The sequence below is a fragment of the Saimiri boliviensis genome, chromosome 11, assembly GCF_048565385.1.
Source record: "Saimiri boliviensis isolate mSaiBol1 chromosome 11, mSaiBol1.pri, whole genome shotgun sequence".
Classification (NCBI taxonomy): Eukaryota; Metazoa; Chordata; class Mammalia; order Primates; family Cebidae; genus Saimiri; species Saimiri boliviensis.
In genome coordinates, this window is record NC_133459.1 from 94,866,283 (window position 1) to 94,879,587 (window position 13,305).

Here is a 13,305-nt window from a genome sequence, read left to right on the forward strand (position 1 = left end):
TAAAAGTCTCAAGTGTTTGTATTAGGGTACAAACTACTCTATGAACAACACAAAAATCTCAGTAGCTTAAAAAAAAAGATTCTTTGATCATGTCATAGCCCAGTGTAGGTGAGCTGGGGCAAGGGAAGGGCACATGGGGAAGGCATCCAGGGACTGAGGCTTTACTAGTCTAATAGAAGGGCTGATGGCCAAAAACCAGGCTAAGAACCAGTGGCTTCACCCTTCCCTAGGGCCTTGTAATCTTCCATCAGATCCTTTGCATCCCGGAGGCCGAGGAGGGAAGAAACAGCATGAATAACCTTTTATAACGTTGTAGAGGGCAGTCTAGAAGTGACTTACATCACTTTTCTCCACAGTCCGTTGACTAGAACTCAGTAATACGGACCCCATCAAACTGCAGCAAAGACTGGGAAATACAGACTCTCTGGGTGACCAGAAGGAAAAGAAAACGGGCTTAGTGAACACATAGCATTATTTCTGCTACACTGTCAAACACATTATTTATTAGATTGTATCAATACTACTATTAGTATTGGATTGTACCAATACTATTATTAATGTTGGATTGGATTAGTATTGGACTGGATTAGTATTTATTAGATTGTACCAAATACTAAATGAAATGATACTAAATGCTACAAATACTGTAAATTTGTAAAAATACAAATACTATTAAAAATGACATATATTACATTCTATTATACATATAGTAGAAAGGCCATAATAGAAATACTGAATGATACAGTGAACCAAAGGATACACTACTAAATGATATGGTGTTAACCATTAAATGACTGAGTGATATACCACACTAAATGATACAGCGATGCAAATACTAAATGATAAGCTGACACTAAATGATCTGATGGTACAAATACTCAGTATCTGTTTATGTACAAAGCATCTCCTTGATCCTCAGCCTGAGAGGAAGAACTGTGTGCACTGAGAGAGGTGCAGAGATGGCTGGCGGCAGGGACTGACTCGCTGCTCCACCCACAAAAAGATGGTTACGAGAGCAACATCATTGGCAAGAAGAGATGAAGAGATAGGATGGAGCCTGTTAGAGAAAGTAGTAACAGTGGTTCTCCCATCATCAGGTAGGAAGACAAAGGCAACACAGAACTTTACTAGCTTTTCTTTCTTTCTTTTTTTTTTTTGAGACAGGGTCTCACTTTATTGCCCAGGCTGGAGTACACTGGTGGAATCCCAATTCAGGGCAACCTCAACCTCCCGGGCTCAAGGAATCCTCCTGCCTCAGCCTCCCAAGTAGCTAGGCACTAGCACGCCTAGCTAATATTTTATTCTTTGTAGAGATGGGGTCTTACTATGTTGCCCAGGCTGGTCTTGAACTCCTGGCTTCAAGCCGTCCTCCTGCCTCGGCCTCCCAAAGTGTTGGGATTACAGGCATGAGTCACCATGCCTGCCCTGCTTTTTGAACTTCACTGAAGCTTATGTACAATTCTGCCAGAATTGTTTTCCAAAATTATCCAGCTCTAAAACATTTTAACTAAAAAAAAAAAAACTGGTTTCCATGCCACTCATTAACTAAATTGACCTATTAATTGGTTAACTAATTGGTTAACATAACCCCTCCTCAATTCTAGGGATAAGATAATGCCTCATTTTGAGGAAGGTGAAAGGCTTGACTGAACTGAAATGCAGAGAACACAGTGTAAGGCTCGTGGTTAGGTTGTTACTCCCAGATCCTGATACAAACCAGCAATGGCGGTATTCTGAGCCCTTATCCACAGGAGGTTAGATGCCAAAAAGGACTCTGAGGTCAGCCAAGGTGAGCTTGGTGACAGACTCTCCAGACCCTGATAGAACTTGTTTGGCCAAATCTTTCTTTTTTTCTTGGAGCTGTAAGATCTTTTCTTCTACTGTTCCCTCACAAACAAATCTAAAAAAAAATAAATAAGGAAACTGTCAAAAACTCAAAGTAGCATGTCTAATAACATACTCAAACTTTTATGACACTTTAGTTTTTAATAAGGCTTTTTCCTTTAAGTCTTCTTAGATCCAGTTAAGACCCCTCCCTGTTTGAGGGATCGAAACAACCTTGAGTAGATATATGTCCATTGGAAAGGATGTGACTCACATTGACATTTTAATACGTTCTGAAGCTATGGTAATTGAAAAAAACTCAAAATAAGCAAAAGATATCCCAATCCAAAAAAGCACAGAGATCCAGCTTTCACCCTATGGTAAGTCCATAGGCCTCAAAGGTTATCAAATTTCTGCTAGTTTAAGTAGAATATCTATTTCTTAGTGAATTTACACTGAAAACAGTTTTAAAACCAAGTAAATGTCACTGCTGTCATTTATTCACTCTTTCAAATGTCCGATTAAGCACTCACTATACTATGCGAGGTGTGGTTCAAAACTATCGATTAAGCACTCACTATACCATGCTAGGTGTGGGGACAGAGAGACGAATATGGTCTTGCTCTGAAGCAGAACACAAGTGAGACAGATGTGAAAATAATAATGTGACCTGGTAAGTGCCACAATGGAATTACGTGCAGTGTGCAAAAGAGGAAAAGGAGATGTGTCCAGGATAGTCAGGGAAAGCTCTGTTAAAGAGTTAACTCTTAATTTGTGACTTGTATGTTGGGCAAGGATTTGCTAGAGAGAGCTGTGAGGAGAGCGCCCCGGAGAATGGGAACACATGCAAAACCATGGCTGAGTTTCAGAGCATGGTACAGTGAAGGAAGTTCACACTGACCATGTTGTCCACAGCAGCAAAAGCTCAAGAGGCTGGCGGGGCCAGATCACAGGCGGTGGTGCATGTCATGCTGAGACATTTTGATTTGATCCTATGGGAGGTGAGAGCTACTGAAGAATATGAGTGGATGACACAATCAGACGGATCAGTTAGGAAGAGCCCTTTGCTGGTGATGCAGAGGACAGGAGGTAGCTGAGTGGGAAAGCGGGACGTGGCCATGGGCATGGGAAGGAAAATAAGGTTATCAGAAACATTTAGAAAATACAACTAAAGGACTTGGTATGTGGAAAAGAGAGAAAGGAGGAGGTCTGGTTTTTGGCTAGATAATTAGATAAACAGTGGTACTATTCACAAAGACAATGACTACAGAAGAATAGCAGATTTGAGGTGGGAGGAAGAAAAAAATCAATTATGATTTGTAACATTTGAGTCCCTGAAACATGTAGTTATACTTGCTACATAGTGGGTGCTCAAAAGGTATGTTTTATGAGCTGAATGCTCAAATGCACAATGAATAAAAAGGAATAACAGATGAGTGTGTGGACACTCGGATTCAGATATTAGGCAGCGGCTGTGATGTTCAGGTCTGAAATTTAGGAGGCCTTGGAACTAAAGATACACATTTTGGACTTACTAGAGTGGATAGAATTTATAAAGGAAGGAGCGTACAGAATGAGCAGAGAAGAGAGCTAACAACAGGAAGACTATCATAATCACTACATTTGGCAAAGTCTGGAATTCACTGGGGCCCTTTAACAAGAGCAATTTCAGGGCAGCAACAGGGGTAAAAGCCAGTTTGCAAAGGCTGGGGAATGAATGGGAAGTAATCAAATAAAGGCAGGCAGTGATTCCTAATTCTTCAGGAAACCTGGTCATGAAAGGGAAGGAGAAAAACAGGGACATTGTGAGAGGGAATTGGTTGCATTAAAGCAGGTTTTGTTGTTCTTAAAGACAAGGTGGTCCAAAATAGGAGACATTTTGCAAAATAACTGGCTCACACTCATCAGAATGCCAATGTCATTAAAACACAAAGACTGAGGTACTGCTCCAGGGCAAAGGACACAAACTTATGACCACTGCTTGCTACCAGGATCTGGGATTCTTTTTTGCTATGTAGGACATCACTGGGACAAGTGACATTGAGTAAGATCTGCAGCATCAGTTAAGTGTTTTGTTAATTTTAATAACCTGATTTTGATAATTGTATTGGGGTTATATAAGAGAATTCCCTGAATTTTAAGAAATCTTCACTTAAGTATGTAGGGACAAAGGAGCATCCGGTCTATAACTTGTTATCAAGTGGTCCAGAAACATGTTTATATCCACATGCACACACCCAATATGGGAACTTTCTGGTACTGTTCTTACACCTTTTCTGTATGTCTGAAATTATGTCAAAATAAAAGTTAAAAAGCAAAATAAGAGAGAGGAGGGTCCTTTCATGGACTGCCCTCGCCATATGCACAAGCTTGCCCTTCTTTTGCAGTGACCAACTTGAAACTTACCCAAATTTCTGACTGTGGTTTGCCTGAGGGTATGCCTCAGGACCTTCATTAGCAAAGTCATCACCAAATACTTTACATTTTATTAAGACGCTACCCAAGAAAGAAAGACCTTGTCAAAGTAGAAGTTGAGAAGGGTCCAGGGTCCTGGGGACCATTACTTAACCTGTGTATGACAACATCTTTCTGCTGCCCGACTCGGTAAATTCGGTCACAAGCTTGATCTTCAAGTGATGGATTCCTGTTAGAAGACAGGGAAAGAAAGCTCAAAGGAACTGATATACTAGATCAGAAGTGGCAAACTATGGCCCATGGGCCAAATCCAGCCCACAGCTTGTTTTTGTAGCTAAAAATGATTATTACATTTTAAAGGGATTTACGAAAACAAAGCAAAGCAAAACAAAACACACAGATCCTGTGACACAGAACTATGTGGCCTGTAATGCCCGCGAGAAAAATAATCTGTTGACCCTTGTCCTAGGCTGTACTGGCCTAAGACAAGCTGGTGCCAGATAACAGGTTATCTGTTGACCTGTTTTTACCAATCTGGGCTGTCTGGAGAACTGGATCAATGACAATCCCCAGAAATAGTGCCTGGTACAGCAATCTTTGATTGGCGTAACTGGAAAACCAGAAACTGGTACTCATTATGAGATTTTTCTGGTAGCCACACAGTAACTCATTCATTTTGTAGCCACGAAAAGCTGTGGTTTACACTACTACATACAATGAATCCAAGGGTGAGGTATTAAGTATATTTCTAACATAATTAGAAAACCCCTATTCCTTTTCCTTTTGGAATAAAGCTTCTCCCTCTTTGTGAAGGTTGAAAGTTCCTTGGATCCCAGCAAAAATGTCTGGAATACGGTATTCTGGAGAAGAGGTAAAACTGAGCAATGTTAACTCTGAGCAACATTAACTCGTGAAGAGAAGCTTGTGCTCCCAGTTTCCATGGAAACAGATGTTAGATTAACAATAACGTGAATGAACTATTTTGAGTAGTCATTTGAAGGCTTGCTAGCTCAGGAACTCAGGGGAGTCAACTAGCCCTATATCCTGCTTAGATCTGTATCTACAGACACTTAAAAACAGAAGCATCGCTGCAATATGAACACAGCAATCAACATGAGAAGTCAGTTCCTACTGCCCCTCTAGCCCACTGGCCTCCTTGCTGTGCTGTGACGACTCAAGACAAATCCAGAATCATTACCAGTGCATGTCCAAAAGAAAGAGATGGTTTCCTCCAGTCAGGTTTAGACCAACACCTCCAGCCAAGAGAGAGATTAGCATTACCTTCCAAAGGAAACACAACGTTAACTTTAAACAGACTTGGTCTCGAAACATATCTTGGTCTCAGATTTAAGTCCATGATTAATATGGACAAGCACTATGCTCCTAACAAATTTCCTACTGCTGTTATAAATTTAAACATTATGATGCTATCTCCCATGTCTCACTGTTGAGAAAATCGCATCACATTTTGTGTATGAGTCAACCTCAAAAATTAACTGAGTACCTGCCAAAATAGATAAATACTGTAATTTAGGACCCTGGGGATGGTCAGCTCAATAAACTTTCAATTAACCAGATTATGTTTTTCATCAGTCCCTACCCCTCCATTGCTACAATAATTCTCCTGCCTATCATTCAACCAGTGCTTTCCAAATCCTTATCTATAATTAGATGTCTATATTCTTTCATTTTCTTCCATATTTCCTCTTACCAAAACCCCACCTAGCCTTCAAAGCTTGCTGCCTCTACAGAGATTCCCCTCATCTAACCAGCTCTGCTCTTAATCTCCTTTTAGTCCTCACTGTGTTCTTTTTTAGAATATTTGTGCTCTTTAAAAAGTACCACAGTACATGTCTAAGAAATTCCAAACACTTGGAAGAATCAAGCCTGTAAATATTTTTAAGTTGCCATATTAGAATTCTCTTTGTATTGGCAGGCATAGTGGCTCACACCTGTAATCCTAGCACTTTGGGAGGCCAAGGCAGGTGGATCACCTGAGGTCAGAAGTTCGAGACCAGCCTGGCCAACGTGGTGAAACCCCATCTCTACTAAAAATACAAAATTAGCCTGGCATGGTGGCGGGATCCTGTAATCCCAGCTACTTGGGAGGCTGAGGCAGGAGAATCACTTGAACCTGGGAGGCAGAGGTTGCGGTGAGCCGAGATCACGCTATTGCAGTACAGCCTGGGCAACAAAAGCAAAATTCCATCTTAAAAAAAAAAAAAAAAAAATCAAACAAAATTCTCTCTGTATAACTCAGAACAATTAATGATGCAGCTCTGATGTGACCAGCTTGTACCTGAGGGCCTCTGGAGCGGTTAAACGCCTCTACCAAGTCCATTCTCTGCTTGGGGTTGACAGAGCCATCGATGGTGGCATAAGTCAGTCCATGCTTCTTCAGGTGCAGTGCTACAACTTTCAGCATGTTGGTCCACTGAGAGACAATGACACTGGAAAAAAGAATAAAATAAAAAACATCCTAACGTAGATTAAACAAACCCATCTGCAGGGCTTTAACACCCCCATCGTTCTTAAGATTAGCTATTGAATGTTGACAAGGAAAGGTCTTCTCCTACCTAAGGCAGAAGGCCCACATTTAGCTCATGTCTTAAGATTATAATGCTTCCAGTTATTTCTAGATCCTTTCTACAATTTATTTCGTGCTAAATGAAGTCAGAAAAGTGGTAAAGTAATGACTCCAGAATTCTTTTATTTGGGGCCTAGTGCTCATCCAGAAATCTGTGGTCCTGCACAGAAGGGACAGTCACCACCCTTCCTGTGCCAGCCCAAACAACAAGCTACTAGGCTCCCTCCTGCCCCTGTGCTCTCTTTATGGAGTTTTTAATTTTTATATTATTTTATGTAAACAAATGCAGGTGTACAGCACACATGTCGGGTATAACAAATGACAAAATGAACCTCCTTGTGTCTGAGGACCCCGCTTAAGAAGAGCATTCCCAGCGTTGCTGGAGCCTCCTGCCTCCCTTGCTTTTCTTTCTCTGCTGCTTTACTTTTAAACACTTCTTCAGGTGCTTAGCTTCCCCGGCTCCTCTAGGGACGTCCTTTTCCATTTGCACCACAAATACTTTAAGAAGAAATCACAGGGAATGTGTGCTGTAACCTCAGTGCTTTATGCTGAACATGACTCGCAGTTCTTGATTAAAAAAACAAACAAAAAAACTAAGATTTATAACTCAGCAAAATCAAATTTTCTCGATTAATTATGACCAATACTTGGATAACGAGAAAACGCAGTTACCTCTTTTGGGACCCTGAATTTCTTTGAATTGCCTCCAATTCCGCCAACAGAGATGAAATCTGGGAAAAGGTTACATCAACATTGCATGTTTGAACAATTCACTTTTATCACCTCCTCTCACCTACCGTGCGAAGCCGTCTCCTAGATGGCGTCTGTGCTTTGGCCTCACCCTGCTCTGTTCCACCCTCCTCTCTGCAACCAGATAGCTCTTTCTAAAATACAAGTTTGTCACTTCACCCCTCTGGCTAAAGCCTTTCCATAGCTTCCCACTGAGGATAAAGGCGAGCGCCTCAGGGCGGCTTCCAGACCCTTGCTGCTCCAGCCTCTGCTTACTTCTCTGGGTTAGACTCTCACTGTGCCCTCCTCAAATGACACAGCGGTCACACCAAAACTCTTCCCATCAATCACACCTTGGCCCATCCTGTCCATTCTGTTCCCTCTGCCTAGAATACCCTTTTGTGTCAGCTTCATGTCACTTCTTCTTGGAGGTCCTCCCAACGCCCAAAGTACGGGTTAGGTGCCTGCTGCCCGTGTGCTATCACGGCACCTTTTGTTTCTATGATCACAGTCCTTACCATACTGTATATGAGCTCCTTACACTCCAGTGGAGCAAATACTAGAAGAGGACCTTCTCTGTTTTCGCCGTGTGTGAGGGGCTGTGAGGACGCACGTGGCCGAAACAGAGAAGTCCTCTCCTAATGTTTGCCGAAGAAAGGGAAACAGCTTTACCCACTTTGTGGCCTGCCCCCAGATGTCACTGAAGAGGACCCATCCAGACAGAGGAACAATTGTTAAAGCTTCTGAACAGGCTCCCTGGGTAAAGAACCCTTAGGGTGCGTTTCAGTCCTCAGGGGAGCAGTCAATAAGAACACGTGGGGCATGACTGTGGAGTGCAGCTCGGCTCCTTGTTCCCAACTGCTCAGGTGAAAAACCTTTCACAAGCCTCTAAGGGCCCCAGAGTTCACCCCGAGAATACAGGAGAAGGAAGAAACCTGGGCTGTGAGTCAATCAGGAGAGAAATACTCAGAAGTTCTTCCTCTGTCCTCACGTGGCTGAAGCACTTTGGGACTGATTCCTCATCAGTAAAAAGAAGGACTTAGGCCAGATGAATTCTGAGGTGCCCTGAGCTCCCACATTCTAGGATGCTGTTAGCGGTCACCACATGGGGCTGCTTTCCAATCTTAACAGACATTCTGTGCCTAGGCAGGAAGTGAGTCACAGGACTGTACCATTCAAATTAGCAGAAAGAAAAGCAGGTACATCTGTTTTTTTAGTTAACAATAGAACAGAGACACTGATGTGCCTGGTGTCTTGGCAACTTGAGATTGTGGAAGGCGCTGTGACTCCCACATGAAAAAGCTGGCAATGGTGTTCTGAGAAACCTGCAGCGGGTAGGCTGGACTTACGGCCCAGGCGCCAGGGTCAAATTCCAGTAAGAAGCCTCCTTCCCTACATGAAACAACCTTACGTGGTTTGAACTATCAATGGCCATATGTTAAGACAACTCGTGAATAAATATTAAGTGTGTTTCATTAAACAAGGAGCACAAATGATTAGGAATATAAGTTTTAGCCCGACAGCTAACTCTGAAGGCACCAGCATGTGTGTTCTGGCCCCATGTGATGTTCTATTTCTCTCAGCTATTAGTGGTGAAGACCTAGGTAAATGTTTTAAACTTTTAATTAAAAGGCAGCATTCCTTTTAAAAAATAATGCCATTCCCCTGGAAGAGAGACCTCCTTTCTAGTTATTAATACTTTTTCAAAAAAAGCCCTTGAAGAGAGGTTGAGCCCACGATCGCAGCTTGAGATGCTAAGAGAGAAACAAGCCCCACTTTTGAGACAGGCAGGCAGATGAAGCACATTCCAAGCCAGCAGACAGGCAGGACTCAGGTTACGGCATAGCTCAGCCTTCTTCCAGCAGAAGGTTTCTGCCTTAAAAAGCTCTGATGGAAACAGAACAGAATGACTAATGAAGATAAAAGGCTACGTGGGAAATGCTACTCAGAGACGGAAGCCTTTCAACAAGTCAGAGCAACTGGCGCTCACATGGATGACACTGTCTCTACAGTCAAGCCTTAGTTTTCCTTTTAAGCTTTCTCTAAACAAAATGCTCAGTCGCATAGGCCCTGTCCCTAGCACAAACCTGGCAAGCTCCCCAGTGACCCATGACAGAAAATCTGCTTCAGTGCAATGCTGGGGATGTCCCAAATTACTCTCTGAAAGCCCCCTAGGAAAAAAGGCTTTCGTGTTATCTGTGAAATAAATGAAGCTTTAAGACTGGAGGGAGGCCGGGCGCGGTGGCTCAAGCCTGTAATCCCAGCACTTTGGGAGGCCAAGGCGGGTGGATCACGAGGTCGAGAGATTGAGACCATCCTGGTCAACATGGTAAAACCCCGTCTCTACTAAAAATACAAAAAAATTAGCTGGGCATGGTGGCGTGCGCCTGTACTCCCAGCTACTCAGGAGGCTGAGGCAGGAGAATTGCCTGAACCCAGGAGGCGGAGGTTGCGGTGAGCCGAGATCGCGCCATTGCACTCCAGCCTGGGGAACAAGAGCGAAACTCCAAAAAAAAAAAAAAAAAAAACACTGGAGGGAGAATCTGATCGGCTGGAATCTAATGGCTCTACCTCTATTGGCAAATGGACATTCCCACTTGGACAAATGAGGTGCTGTCACACAGGAAAATGTGTGAGGAATCGATGTCTCTACTGCTACAGAGGAGACACAATACCTTGGTGCTCTCTTGCGTGTCTTCGAAAATCTCCATCTTGAAGAAGGTGCCGTTAAGGGAAACAGTGGAAGACGGCTCTGAGTCATGGAGTTCTGAAAAGGTCAAAGCACTGAGCTGTTCCTCCAGGGAAAGGACGAGACCTTCACCCTTCAGTTCCGTTGGATCCAGAGCCTGAACAGATAAAAAAGGACAGGAGCAGGTGGGAGTTAAGGCAGCAAACCTTGTTACTGATGATGTTCTGATCGTTTTAACACTCACAGAGCAAAACGTCTTATAATTTGTCATCAGTAACTCCTCAAGACACCTTGATTAAAGTATGATCTTGCAAGTTTTTTCACCAGATAAAGCAAATGACGGAACTGCCGACAGATGACGTAATCATTCCATTTTTCCGAGCTAGAATACATTGAGCTATTGCTAATCAGAAATATATATTATAGCTTCTAAAGTGAGTAGAATACTCTTTGTAATTTTGGATATGCCTCTATCCAGTGTAGAGACAATTTTTCAGTCTGTATAGCTATCCGAGTTTTTATAACTGGAACCCAAAACCCCAATACCACCAGAAGGCAAAAAACCCCAAGAACTAAATTAGGTTTATGACGTTCTGAAATACCAGAGCATTTACAAAATGGCTTCTTTTTAAACAAAATGTCATTTTCCATTCTTAAACAGTTAATCTATAACAAAATAAACTATAGAGATACACTGTTCTTGATGCCATAGGAATTATCAAGAATATGAGATGAAGCAAAATAAATAAGCTCCCTTTTCTCCAACCCACCAGAAAACAAAAATAGAAAAACTGAAACAGCATTCCTTTGATGAAGCAGACTGGATCCAAGCTGGAGGAGAGTGAAACTGACTTCGCGGGGGGCCCCTCTGGGGCCCTGTATGACAGCAGGCTAAGGGCTTCTCTTACCGACTTCAGTAAAGAAAGGTGACAGCAGCATTGGCGGAGTCTCAGCAGCTGGGACAGTATGTGGACGGTGCTGGATGTCGGTGAATCTGCTGCCTCAGAGTGTCTAGGCTCCCAGGACCCAAACTCCAGTGCCACTTCCAGGAGGGAAGGCAAGCCGCAGGATGGTACAGGATTTAAAACAGAGAAACATGGAGACAGCCAGGAACTACACGGGGCTACTTTAACCGTGTTTGATCTGAGACTCAGTAATATAGTTATAACTCACTTCTGTGCCAATTAGGTCAAAGGAAATATTGGTTTTTCTACCTGCATTTTAATAAAGCAGATTTAGGAAACAATTAAAAAGAAGTTAAATCACCAGGTCTGGTGTTTGCAGATCAGTAGCTTTTACTCTGGTTTGAGGGTCTTACTTAAGGTCAAATTTCTGATAGCAAGGATTCATAGGCTCACATTTCTGCATTTTACTGAATCCAAATCCCCATTTTCACCAGTCACATGTATTTATGAGAGTCCTGCAGCTTACCTCTACTGAATGGATTATTAGGGCTTCTTCCAGATTGGCTGCCTCTACTTTCATGTCTTTTTAGATAGGATTGCAGAGCTGACCTGCCTCAGATTAAAAAAACAAACAAACAAAAACACATGTATAATGGTCACTAAGACCTGCTTAACTGTGCCTGCAGCAGGATCTTGGCAAATTAGAGAAGTGGACTTGTTAAATGATGCCAAGCTCATAGCAAACAGTGGCCAAAGGTAATACAAAAGAAATCGTTATTTTTTTAAAAAGTCATTTTTAAAAATAAGCTAGTAAACATAAGGTCTGAAAGAAGAAAAAAAACCTATCTACATTGGAAATGAGAGGTAACAAACAGGAGACAATAAATCTGGAATTCAGGGAAGGGTAAGAGTTCAAGAGACAGTGCAAAGAACAGACAACAGAAAGGATTACAAAGCAGTCTTTTTAAAGTTCAAGTGAGATGCTGGATGACAGGTCAAAGGTCAAAGAGATATGATTATTCAGTACAGCCCCATGAGGACCAGACAGATTCAGTGTATGATGACCACACCCTATGACTTCTAGGCAAGGAAGCCAGTGAAGAGTAGGTTGAAAATTCTGCCTTCAATGTGTGTATGAGACAGAGGTAAACTGGAGAGGGGAGAAAGGGAAAAACGGGGAGGAAAAAAATGGAATGCAGACAGCCACCTAATCAATAATGCCATAAGTATAGCTTGTGGAAATTGACCCTTGACTCACTCCCAAGAAAGGACAGGAATAAAAGGATGTATGTGAGAAGGTGCTTCTTCGATACACACACCTTGATCTTGCAAAAAACACATTGTAAACAGTCTCTTCATCTTCAGAAAGCTTTAAATGGTGTAACTGAAATTTACGTTGGGGCAGTATCACCTGAAAGAGTAAAAGAAGAAAAAGCTGGCATGAAGCTATACAAATTAACTGGCGATTACAGAACAAATTCCCCAGATGACACTGCAGATCTAGTCAACCCCTGGAACGCAGCTTCCACCGTTTCTCCAGCACACAGTACAACTGGACTGCCGTGACACCATGCACGGGACTGCAACCCTGGGGCCTCCCCACAGGGGGACGGGAGACGCAGAGGCTCCGGAAGCCACGCAGATGGCTGTTCAACCCAAGACAAGAACATGCTCCTTCCCTGGCCTCCCCCAGAGACAGGCACAAACTCGATTACCAAAGGTCTGCCGGTAGAGTCCAGCTGGTCTTTTGTTCTCCTCAGCAAAAGGCTCTTGGTTAGAATACTTAACCGTTCCCCTCCTTTCCTTGAGCCATTGTCAACCTGACTCCTCCACAGACTGAACTCATCAAATGGAGAGCAACGGAGAAACCTTTTTGTTGAGGAAGAAGGGCACAGAGTAGGGAAGGAAGAGTCAGGGAGAATGGAATAAAGGTTCAGAGTAAGATATAAGATGAAAAACAAATCAGATTTTCTGTTACATCTGCCATCTGATCGCTTTAAAAAGTATATTTCATAGCAAACCTCTGCTGTACAGATCAAAAACATATGTCAATAACAAAACCACATTATAAAAATGTGTGTTACCGTATTAACAATGCCTACATTGTCACAACAAGACATATAATCAGCAGCTAGAATCTGTTCCAAAGCTTTAGA

The 13,305-nt window shown here is 42.6% G+C and overlaps 1 protein-coding gene across 2 annotated transcripts in view; it reads right to left on the minus strand.

Moving 5' to 3' along the window:
- Positions 1-13,305, minus strand: part of TTF2 (transcription termination factor 2) — a 49,929-nt gene continuing 36,624 nt past the window's right edge. Inside the window, exons 14-24 of one of the 2 annotated variants that reach the window (XM_010344069.3) lie at positions 12,865-13,018; positions 12,469-12,560; positions 11,676-11,758; positions 11,153-11,286; positions 10,231-10,401; positions 7,499-7,557; positions 6,539-6,689; positions 5,438-5,520; positions 4,394-4,468; positions 1,718-1,900; positions 1-424 (exon numbers count right to left, since the gene is read on the minus strand). In XM_010344069.3, coding sequence (XP_010342371.1) covers positions 1,756-1,900; positions 4,394-4,468; positions 5,438-5,520; positions 6,539-6,689; positions 7,499-7,557; positions 10,231-10,401; positions 11,153-11,286; positions 11,676-11,758; positions 12,469-12,560; positions 12,865-13,018 — 1,147 coding nt within the window. In that variant the 3' untranslated portion in view covers positions 1-424; positions 1,718-1,755. Of the gene's footprint in view, positions 425-471; positions 1,058-1,717; positions 1,901-4,393; positions 4,469-5,437; positions 5,521-6,538; positions 6,690-7,498; positions 7,558-10,230; positions 10,402-11,152; positions 11,287-11,675; positions 11,759-12,468; positions 12,561-12,864; positions 13,019-13,305 lie in introns of those variants that run through there. The other variant, XM_074381205.1, reaches the window with a different exon arrangement.